The sequence below is a fragment of the Propithecus coquereli genome, unplaced genomic scaffold (genome assembly GCF_000956105.1).
Source record: "Propithecus coquereli isolate 6110/MARCELLA unplaced genomic scaffold, Pcoq_1.0 Scaffold396, whole genome shotgun sequence".
In the NCBI taxonomy this organism is placed as follows: Eukaryota; Metazoa; Chordata; class Mammalia; order Primates; family Indriidae; genus Propithecus; species Propithecus coquereli.
In genome coordinates, this window is record NW_012149685.1 from 597290 (window position 1) to 608844 (window position 11555).

The following is an 11555-nucleotide window of genomic DNA, read 5'->3' on the forward strand; positions in this document are numbered from 1 at the left end:
TCATACGAAACTATGTTTTTCATTTATTATAATATATTATATTCATATAATATATTATATTTCATATCATGATCAAATTCTAATTTGATTTGATTATAAATTCCAGTAAGAGAAATAATACTTAGTGCTTTGATCATTGATTGTTAATTATCTTACTCTAGGAATTAATTGGAATGGTTTACCAAAAAAGGAAACTTATACCAGGTTCAGTTAGGAAAATGCATTCTCATCTTGCCTTATATTGTAGAAAGAATATAAGACACCGAATAAGAATATAGTCCATTACATGTGGGTAGGAAAGTTTATGAAAAATGTAGTGTTCTTTCATGTTCCATTAAGACATGATTCCTCCCCCGACCCCAGTAGTCTCCTAAAAAACCTAATCCACTGCGATAAGGAAACCCTATTTGCTACAACTCCCAGCCCAATCTTCTCTTACAGGAATTCATTTATCTGTGGTCTTCAAATTAAAGGAAATTGATGCTTTTCAACATGTCTACCTTTGTGCTCAAAGTCCACTTTCAGCAAATCTCAATTTAAATCTCATACTATTTTAAGAATCAAATTTTGGCTATTTAATCTCTTCTAGAATTGACATTATAAAAAACGTGCATATGTGTGGAGGGGACAATTTAGATTGTATCAATCGTGTTGTCGACATTCTGCCCGACTATTGGTATTCTCATACTTTAAAGAAAAAAATCTTTCAAAATAAAAAAAAAACACAAATAAAAATGAAACACCCAGCTCAAAAATCAAAACCATGCCAGATATCCCACCAATAGGCACCTCACAGTGATGTTCCCTCCCCTCTGACTCAGTCCTCCCCACCCCATTGCCAATGTCAATAAACAAAAAATTAAATTGGGATCAAACACTGGCAATTTGAAGGTTCCTGTGTGATCAACATTTCTTCCCCCAAATCATGCAGAACATACCCCATAAACCATTGTTCCAAGGTTGCCTGTACAAGGGGGGATTCTCCTACCCCAAACACCTAGGCCTACCTGTCTGCCACTTAGAGAGGGAAGAGTGGTGGATTGTGCTGCAACTGGCAATGGAGTACACATGCTCCTTTCCTGCTGGAGGCCACTTATACAACCCCATGCCAGCTGTGGGTCATTCTGGGGGACGGGCATATCTTGGATCTGCTGATCACACCTGGCCCATGGTGTGCAGCAATCGCCAGACAGTCTGGCAGGTTGGAGAGTAATCCCACGCTGGCCCCTTTCCCAGGGGGCTTGGCAGGAGAGATCCTGTGGGAGAAGGAATCTCCATTTTCTGGGAGAAAGAGGAGCACTGTAGCAATACTTTCACTTTATCATTTTTCTACTCTCAATTTTTTTTCTTTCACTCTGGGTAATGCATTTAAAACAACCATCATAAAATTAGTTTTAAATCCATGTAATAAAACAGTACCAATATCATATGAAAGTGTCACAATTTCTCCACACAATGCAGCATTCATACTACACTATACACACTATAAGTAGGGCATTATACTCTAGTCCATTTCAAAGTCGATAGCATAGGTCCATGGTTCCTTTTTAAATTTCATGTAAATTAAAGGTAGAATGGTGCTAAATTGAATGTACATGTAATGAACCAGAAGGGTATGATTAATTTAGTGTAAGATTACAAAATATTCCATTCATCATACATCCATGATGATTTATTTAGAAGTTTGTTTGTGCTCTAATTTGTCCAATAGCCAACGGCATTGGAAATATTCAAATTAGTCAAAGTAGTTTGAGATTTTGGAAACACACGTTGTTTTACCAATATATAATAAACCAAATATAAATAAACATAAAGAAAAAAAATTCTAAAGTATAATGAACCTACTCTGATTATAAACAAATCTGATCATATAACACACAAACAGGGCTTCTAAATAATAGTTTGCATTTACTATATTTTATGTTTTCATTGACACATATACCAGAGTATATTAAATGCACTCTTTTCTTCTTGGACCCTTTGAATATAGACATTTAGGAAGAAGCATGCAGTTTTTGACAATGCAGTGAAATATAAAAATGAATCAGAGGTCCAGCATAGAATGCATCATTCATTGGTTCTGGATTTAACATATGAAATCCTTAAAAGAAGAACTGAAATGTTCTAGTGGTTTGTTGTTTTGCTTTTGGTTTAACATTATTTTTTCCAGGAATTCACAAGTTAAACAAATGTCTCTTTGGTTGTTAGATGTCACTAACCAACCATCCAGAAACATTTTTTAAAAACCAAAATCTTTAACAGAATTGTTAATTTGGATTTGGGAATCCATTTTGGGTTCTCCATAATAATATAGGTAGGTCTTGTCAGTAAGGGCTCAATTACCTTGTCTAATTCTAGTAAGGTTCTATAGTGTATTGGCTTAAGTTTAGAAAATGTGGGAAGGAGAGGACAGAGAACACATCACACAATATGGATTTATTAATAGGATATAAATATAATTATTCAGATAATTAGTCACTAAGAGTGAGAGCTGTTAGTATCCATGATGGAAGAAGTGCACAGATAAAATTATAAAAAATAAATGAGAGATTCAAGATGTTGCCATGATGATAACATGAAACATAGATTTTAAAATTCAAGTCTTATTACTTAAATTAGTCCCAATAAAAGATTTTTAAAAATATGATTAGATATTCTTATGTATAAGTGGAAGCTAAACCATGGGTATGCATGGCTATACAGAGTGGAATAATAGACATTGGAGACTCCAAAAAGTGGGATGCTGGGAGGGTAGATGAGGGATGAAAAATCACCTATTGAGTACGATATACACTTTGCAGGTCCATCAAAAGCTCAGACTTCACCACTGCACAATATATCCATGTAACAAAATTGCATTTGTACACCCTAAAGCTATAAAAATGATATAAAAATATGCTTTGAAGTAAAAAATATTTAAATTATTTTCCCTAAGGAACATCACCTGCCATTAGGCACTCATCTCCTTTAAAATTTTTCCTTACATTTAAGGAAGCGCATAAATTCTTCTCAAATATCCCAGGGACACAGAACCTTTCAGCAATTTTAATGCTGATGTAATATATTAATCAATTGACCCTTCCATAAATGTGTATTTTGGACTTATACAGCCTGCACGATGCCTTGCTCAGTGATTAAAAGAAAACTATTGCAGTGTGCCAAAGATGGAATAAGGTGCTTAGGGGAAGTCCATCATCCAGATTTTTTTTTTTTTTGACTTCCTCTCAGCTTGAATCTCTCTCATTCTGTAGGATGGGGTGGCTTATCAAATTTCCTCATTCAGATTTGGAACATTAGTCTCATTCCAAAGCACACCAATGCTTCTAGAACTACCAGGCTGCTGTAATGAAAAGTACCACCACGAGACTGGAAGATGTTTTTGACCTTCTAACAGAGGTCACTTGTTCCCAAATCTATTTGAATAACAACAACGGACAAACAAAAAGAATATGAAGAAGAAAGAAACAAAAACTAAAAGGTTCACCTTAACTTTCCCAGCATTTTCATCATCTTCTTTTTTGTCTTCAAATTCAAAGGCAACAGTCATGCGTTGTTGTCTCTGCTCTTCCCACAGTGTAGGATTAAAGCTGTCACTGTCTGACTGGAAATCTACAGTAAATTCCAAAGGTATTATTGATTTTTTTACATAGAGTGTTACTATTAGAATTTAATACACTGCAAAAAATGATGATAAATAGTACAAAAAATACAAAAATAAGAAAAAGAAAGAAAGAAGCAAAGAATGAGAAAGGAAAGAAGAAAGAAGAGAAGAAGAAAAAAGGAAAGAGGAAAGAAGGAATAAAATTCTCTTGGTATTTATTACATTGTCTTTTGACATCTTAACTCAAATTCAGCTTTCCTAAGTATACATAAATTACATATTGGGATCGGGAAATTTTCTAGTGTAGGGAATGGGTTCTTCATAGGATAACAATAATAATAGAGCTGGACTAAGCATTTTAAAGCATTATCTCTTTGAAACCTCATAACAGCATAATGGTACTATTAATATCATGCTTATTTTATTAATGAGCAAAGCGTAACTGAGTTTTAAGAGACTTGCTTAAAGTTATGCAGCTTCTCTGTGGCTAATGGCAGAATTCTATTCCATGTCTGAATAGAGCCTATATTTGTAACCACAAAACCCTATCAGGATTTCTTTTTCTCTTTTTTTTAGACAGGGTCTCACTCTGTTGCCCTGGTTCTGTTGCCCCAGCTAGAGTACAGTGGCATCATCTTGGCTCACTGCAGCCTCAAACTCCTGGGCTCAAGCAATCCTCCTGCCTCAGCCTCCTGAGTAGTTGAGACTACAGGTGCATGCCACTATGCCTGGCTAATTTTTATATTTTTTGTAGAGATGGGGTCTCACTCTTGCTCAGGCTGATCTCAAATTCCCGACATCAAGTGATCCTCCTCACCTCAGCCTCCCAAAGTGCCAGGATTACAGGCATGAGTCCCTCCCTCCTCCCTTCCTGCCTCCCTTCCTTCCTATCTTTCTCTTCTCTTTTCCTTTTTCATTCCTTCTAGACAGGGTCTTGCTCTATCACCCAGGCTGGAGTGCAGTGGCACAATCATAGCTCACTGCATAACATTGATTTTGCAGTAAAGTGTCTAAGATTGCAACTTTTTGGGGTATGTGTGTGGGGGAGGCAATGAAGGAGAGAAGCTTGTTTTTATGGTAGAGAACGAGGAAAATTTAGTCTTTAACATTAAGGTTTCAATTAGTTTAAATGTGTCTCAAATTAACAGGGAAAATGTCTTATAAATCCTTAATTTACATGAAAATGTTGGCTAATGATAATATCTTCTTTGCACTATTATTGCAAAGATCACTTTAAAATGCAATAAAAGTACATAGTTTAGGCTAAATTCTTTAACAAAGGAGGCCTTTGTCATATATTTCTTTGTTTGTTGAAGGGATTCTGAAAATTTATTACACTCCTGCCTGGAAAACCAAAGGGTGACTTGCTTAAAGTTCAAGAAAACTTTTCAATTACCAACTTTTCTTTCCTCAAAGGGAAAAAAAATCCCACCCTGGCTAATTCCTTAACATCGTACCTTACCTAACTAAACCTACCTCACACCCTGGGAGAAATTATGGATTTAATCTGTGAGTCTAGCTCTCAGAAATGACCAGTGAATATGAAATACTTTTCAGTTTTCCCCACATCCTTTTAAAATTAGATATTTTGATAACCTTGGGTTACTAAAATGAAGATGTAAGTAAAGCTACATGAATAAAACATAATCTTTACTTAAGACTTTTCTTATATAATATGTAAACATGGTTTTTCTTTCATAAGTTCAAGAGATCAACTTTATTAAGGTCTGAAAAATACATATCAAAATGATTTTTTCCTTTTTCTACTTCCGTAAGTCAAAATTTTAAAAAAATATTCTAAAATAACTCTAAATGGTTCACTTATATTTGGAAGTCAAAGACTAAACCCATTTATTATAATTATCCTCGAAAATAAAAAATACATAAGAAAATGGTTTCTTTCACAAGTTGTTCTCATTCAAGCATATGTTGCAGATTTTATCCATGGCTGGATAAAAGTGAGTTTACTCTTCTAAGAATTACTGTTACTCTACAACTGTAGAAAATGTGCATGTCGACCAGTGCTGGCTTGAGCTAAGGAGCCTTTTCCAAGTTTCAAATATTAATAGTAAAGGACAAACTTCTTTTAAAATTTTTATGAATAATGTGATCATGGGTTAGAACATTTAATTATTCAAAAAGGTTTTAGTTTTTCTAAAAAACTATTCCTATCATAGTTGCTGAAATAGTTTAGGGAAACTCAGCTTGAAAAAAAAAAGAATGGTCATTATTTGCAAGTCATCTTTTTATAGTTGATTCGGAACATGAGTCAACTATAATTTGAGTCCTGAAGTCACTGGACTAAATGTTTAAATTGTGTTCATGCAATAAGTGAATACAGAAAATAAAGCAGCTCATTGAATCTTCCTTGGATCTGACTGTGCTTAGCTTGCTTCAGTTAGCTGGGTACCACACATGGTTAACTAGTCCTGTGTCTTGCAGTCCACAAAGAGAAGGAGTTGCTCCTAAAGGGCAACATTATTTTCATAAGAGATACAAAGAGGAAGAGTTTTGTTTTTGAATCTTACTTGAAATATTACAACATAGAAAATAAGACTCATGCTTAGAGTAAATCCTCAAATGATATTTGTATATCACGTAATTATCTTTACAGGCTTGCCCAGGAGCTAGTACTCCTGGCCAGAGATCAGAATAAAATTAGTCTTTTCTATCCATAGTCATTAGAAGTAGAGAAGAAATTTCTTCTGACAATTTACCTTCATCACCACGAGGTTGCTGGGGAAACATGTAGTTAGTCAACACTCTTTGCTTTGTTTCTGGATGGGCTTCAGTTTGTAAAGGGATAAGGGCTTTGGACTGGAAACAAAGAACATATAAATTAGATTAATAACATTGCAGATATGAAGAATATTTATTTTATATAAGATAACAGTCAATAGTCTGGCCTCACACAGATGAATGAACAATTGAAAGACAAGTGAAAAAAAAAAGAAATAAATAAAAGTATAATATGAAATAAAACTATTGCTGAGGAATATTTTCAAATTCTAAGATTTTCATAATGAAGTTTTCTTCTTCTTCAGTATACTCTTCTACAAAACTTACCAAAACCTATTCAACTGAACAACGTCAGTTTTAATCCTGAAGAGACCAAAATGTGTTAAATTGTTTCAACTAAGTAAGCTTTTGATATGGTACTATGTGCCTATTCATTTTCATGGACTGTTGCCCTAGAAAGACAAATGGAATTCACTATTAAATTCGTGCTACATAAGATCATCCATGAATTTAATTAAGCTAAAAAAGTATTCATTTATTTCGTATATATATATATATATACATACATATATATATATATTTTTGAGACAAGGTCTCTCTCTGCTGTCTGTACTAGAGTACAGTGGTGTCATCACAGCTCACTGCAATCTCAAACTCCCAGGCTCAAGCCATCCTCCTACCTCAGCCTCCTGAGTAGCTTGGATACAGGTGTGCGCCAGCATGCTGGCTGCTTTGTATTTTTTGTAGAGACTGGGTTTTGCTACGGTGCTCAGGCTGATCTTTAACTCCTGGCCTCGAGTGATCCTCCTGCCTCAGCCTACCAAAGTGCTGGGATTACAGGTGTGAGCCTCTGTGCCCAGCCTTCTAAGAGATATTTTTATAATCAAAGATGGGATCCATATTTCAGATAAGCAACTGTACTTGTATCTGATATGTTACAATATATTTACTTATGGTCAATTTCATTCTCTTTTATCAATTTGATTTCGGAAATACTATTTTTGAAAGTTTTTTTAGAACTCTGATATTATATGCCAGAAATATATTGGAAATGATCATATTATTTAACATACTAAAATATACTTATTTCATGACATTTATTAATAGGAGTAAAGCACAAAGGGGATTTGGGATACCAGTTTGTCTCATGAAACTCAGTCAGAAATACATTAAATTAGTGTTCCAAACATAAGTTAAATGGTGCAGTCACTGTTCTGTTCATTCTCCCACAAGAATAATAAATCATGATATTAGGGGGTGTTTTTTCATAATGCAAGACTATAGAATAGACTGTTCCATTAGCATAGTTCATATTAATTCCAGAAATGATTTATTTATAACGATGTATTAATGCCTTGAACAATCTATAGTTTATTGATAAGATTTGAATTTGAATGAAAATCTAATTTTTTATTCAGTAGATGGAAGCAAAGACTCTATTGACTGCAGAAATGCAAACATTATTCTTACATTTACATTTTGTATTTTGTAGAGGTTATTTTTAATTTTTCACAACAGTAGACCAACAGCTAGAAGTATGAACAATTCATTTACTGATAATGCTACTTTTATGCTTAGAAAATAATGATAAACTGAATTCAAGATGGATTGTTTTCATTTGGCCATTCATATTTCGGAATAGGTGCTTCAAAATTTTAGGGTCACATGAAAAAAGAGGACTAATAAACTACACCAAAATTGTCTATCACCAGTTCTTCTGGTGGCAAATCAGATGTCTTCAATTGTTTCTTGTTATTTTCTAGTTAATAAAATTACTCATTAACACTCAATTACTAATTCAGTTATAATCTATTTTCCATAGTATAAAGAATAATATCAAAAAAATTTCACAGAAAATACTAGTAGTTGCCAAAGGATACCTGCAAATTTCTTGAATAAAGCTTTTGAATTAAGTTGATTATAATTAAAAGCATGAGAAAAAAAAGGAACAGAGGATAATTCCCTCTTGTGGGGATTGTGGTAATGGTTTCTTTTTCTTTACCTTCAGAGACATAATTAAATTACATCCTCTAAGGACATATGTGTACCACCTAGAGCTAAAAGGCTATAAAATAATCATTTTGTGTATTAGATCTCTGAGAGTGAAGTAGATGTTAAATAGATATATTTAAGGAAGACAGGGATTATAGTACTGTTTTGTCTATAGCAATGTCTGAATTGCTATCTCTACAAAAATCTCTCCTCTAGAGAATAAAGAACCTACATTTCGTAGTGATTGTCAAAGTTATCTATTAGGAATAAGTTAGTAATTCAGAGTTTCAATTACAGTTCATTTTAATAAACAAAGTAAATCAGGTAATAAAAGTTCTTACCTGATTGTCAGAAAGCCATAAAGCTGCAAGCTCTTTAAGTTTGGTAAATGAGAATGGTAAGTTCTTCAATCTGGAAAAATAAGAAAATTCTAATAGCATGGGTAAAGATAGATAAAGTTCATTTCTAAGAGGAATTACTTAAAATACTCATAACTCGTTGATTTCATTCTTCTCTCCAATCCTTTCTCCACTGAGCAGCCTGAACGATATTTAAAAAATGAAAACCTTCTATTTGCAACCCTTCAAATACTTCCCATTGTATCTGGATGAAAATAAAAATTATTAACATGCATTGTCAAAGCTTAAAAGATCTGGCCTCTAAGAACCCCTCCAGAAGTTTCTTCTGAAACTCTTTTCCTGACTCATCAGCATCACTGGTTCTCTGTCAGCCTCCCCTTTCCTCTGGAACACCCTTTCTCCCGTACTTCACTTTACTTCACTTGACTAAACCCCACATATCCTTTTATTTTCAGCTTAAATGCCATTTTTTCGAAAAGGCTTTCCTTGACTCCTTATTTAAATTACTTTCCTCAGTCTAGTGTCAAAGCACCTTGTATTTTCCTTCCTGGAATATATTGCAGTTTTTAATGATATATTTATTTTTGTGATTATTTTCTTAGTCTGGAGGATTCCACGAGGGCAAGTGGACATGTCTCTCTGACTACTAAAGGAATTTACAGCTCCCAATGTTATGTTGCCCATTAGAAAGTGTGTTCTTTTGTTCTTTCACCCTTTGTATATTGTGCAGTGAATGTTCAAAGAGGAAGTCTTTAGAAACAGCCCTTTCAAGATACGTTAAGTTTGACATCAGCCTTGGTATTCAATCCAAATTATATATTTAGCTTTGGCTTCAGCCTTTGGAAGGCCAACTTGCTAAATGCCTACTTTAACATATTATCTGAATCCCTGAAATTGTGCATGATTAACCAATTGTGATCACATAAGTTACTATCACAGCTCATCAGCAAAGTGAGTAATTCAAACAAGGCATGCCGATGAGATTTATTGCTAACTTCTGGATGCTCACTTTTGAATACAGATAAACATTTTAGATATAATTTGGAATAAAAATGTCAAGTCTTTAATATGTTGAAATTCTATTAACCAATTGAGGAATAAATTTATTTTGATAATGGAATAAAATTACAATATTTAATAAGTATTGTGGAAGCAGTTAATTTAAATGCAAAAACAGTTAAACACTTTCAAATAATTTAATAAATATGAAAAGAGATTGACAGACAATACAAAAAGATTGAATGTGCATTAGATAACTTTAGGATGAATATAATTACCTTTCTGTGCTAAATGATATTTGTGAAACATAAATAAGAATACAAAGAATAACAGATATTAAATTATATCACAATTTTTAATAGAATTATTTGTCATACTATCATTTATAATGTTAAGCCAAATTACCCAAAAAAGTTATTTCTAATTTGAAATTCACTTAAGTCAGAAATTATGAAGTAAGGTATTATTGGGGGAATTTTTCACATCGTATGGGGACAAATTAAAAGCAGAATGTTAATTCTGCTGCATTAAAATTACATGAGGGGAAAACTCTCCAGAGTCATGTACAACAATGTCCATGATGTCATTATCAATCCATTCACAATGGTAGAATATGAAGAAAGAAACTTCTAGGGAAGGATAATTTTACTTCATTTTTTCTTGCTCTTCCATAGGAAGTGAGCCTCTATTTAGTATCACAAATGTGCACTATAGTGGCCACAGGAGCAATCTTGCAGCTGACAGGCAGAGGAATCATTGCTCCTAACTATAAGGTCAAGCTTTAAAAATCTATTACATTTTAAATATGAAATTATTATAATCATTACTTTTGGATAATATTTCTTCTTTTTTTTTTTTTTGAGACAAAGTCTCATTCTGTTGCCCGGGCTAGAGTGCCGTGGCGTCAGCCTAGCTCACAGCAACCTCAAACTCCTGGGCTCAAGCGATCCTTCTGTCTCAGCCTCCAAGTAGCTGGGACAACAGGCATGAGCCACCATGCCCGGCTAATTTTTTTCTCTATGTATTTTTAGATGTCCAGCTAATTTCTTTCTATTTTTTTTAGTAGAGATGGGGTCTTGTTCTTGCTCAGGCTGGTCTTGAACTATCCACCCTCCTGAGCTCAAACTATCCACCCACCTCAGCTTCCCAGAGGGCTAGGATTACAGGCGTGAGCCACTGCACCTGGCCAATATTTCTTATTTAATCTTTTCTCCAAGCAGTTCATTCTCTGATGGTAATATTTAATTTTGGTGGCAGCTTTAGCTAAATATTGACTTTTACCTCTAGTTGATTCACTGATTGATTCGTTAATCTAAAAATATTAATTTGGCTCCATAGCATGTTCCAGTCACTCTACTAGGACATACCTTAAGCTTGTATTTCTGGTCTGATGAAGTATTTTAAAGCTCTGATACTGAAAGCTCCTCAATGTCTTATTCTTAAATTTTGCCCTAGTACCTAGCAGCGTGTCTGGCCCATGGAAGGTACTCATGTCTGCTGTATTTGTTGAATAAGTAACTTCAAAATATTAATACAACTTAAACTAATTATGGGTCATTTTTAATATTTGATAAATATATTTTCTATATAATTGTGCATTTTATTAATGAATAAAATTAAAGCAGACCAAGAATTTAGGGAAGACTTTTGTAGCTCATCATAAAAATTCTCTCCCAGGTAACAGTTTCACTGGGGACTTGTAATTGAATCCAATAGGAATCCACCTCTCTATATTTCCATGACCATATTTCCTAATCTTATTTATAAAAATACAATTAGTGACGAATGAAAATGTCTTGATGAAAGTCAGAAACAACATTCAATGCATTTTCCTCATTTTCAGTCTGTTAACTCAGTCAGAAGAG

At 33.8% G+C, this 11555-nt stretch overlaps 1 protein-coding gene across 1 annotated transcript in view; it reads right to left on the reverse strand.

The window, feature by feature from the left end:
• The window catches only part of LRRC7 (leucine rich repeat containing 7), a 571016-nt gene that overhangs the window by 107810 nt on the left and 451651 nt on the right, over window positions 1-11555 (reverse strand). The window contains exons 16-19 of the mRNA XM_012652676.1: window positions 8674-8743; window positions 6319-6418; window positions 3485-3609; window positions 1008-1256 (exon numbers count right to left, since the gene is read on the reverse strand). Coding sequence (XP_012508130.1) covers window positions 1008-1256; window positions 3485-3609; window positions 6319-6418; window positions 8674-8743 — 544 coding nt within the window. The remainder of the gene's footprint in view (window positions 1-1007; window positions 1257-3484; window positions 3610-6318; window positions 6419-8673; window positions 8744-11555) is intronic.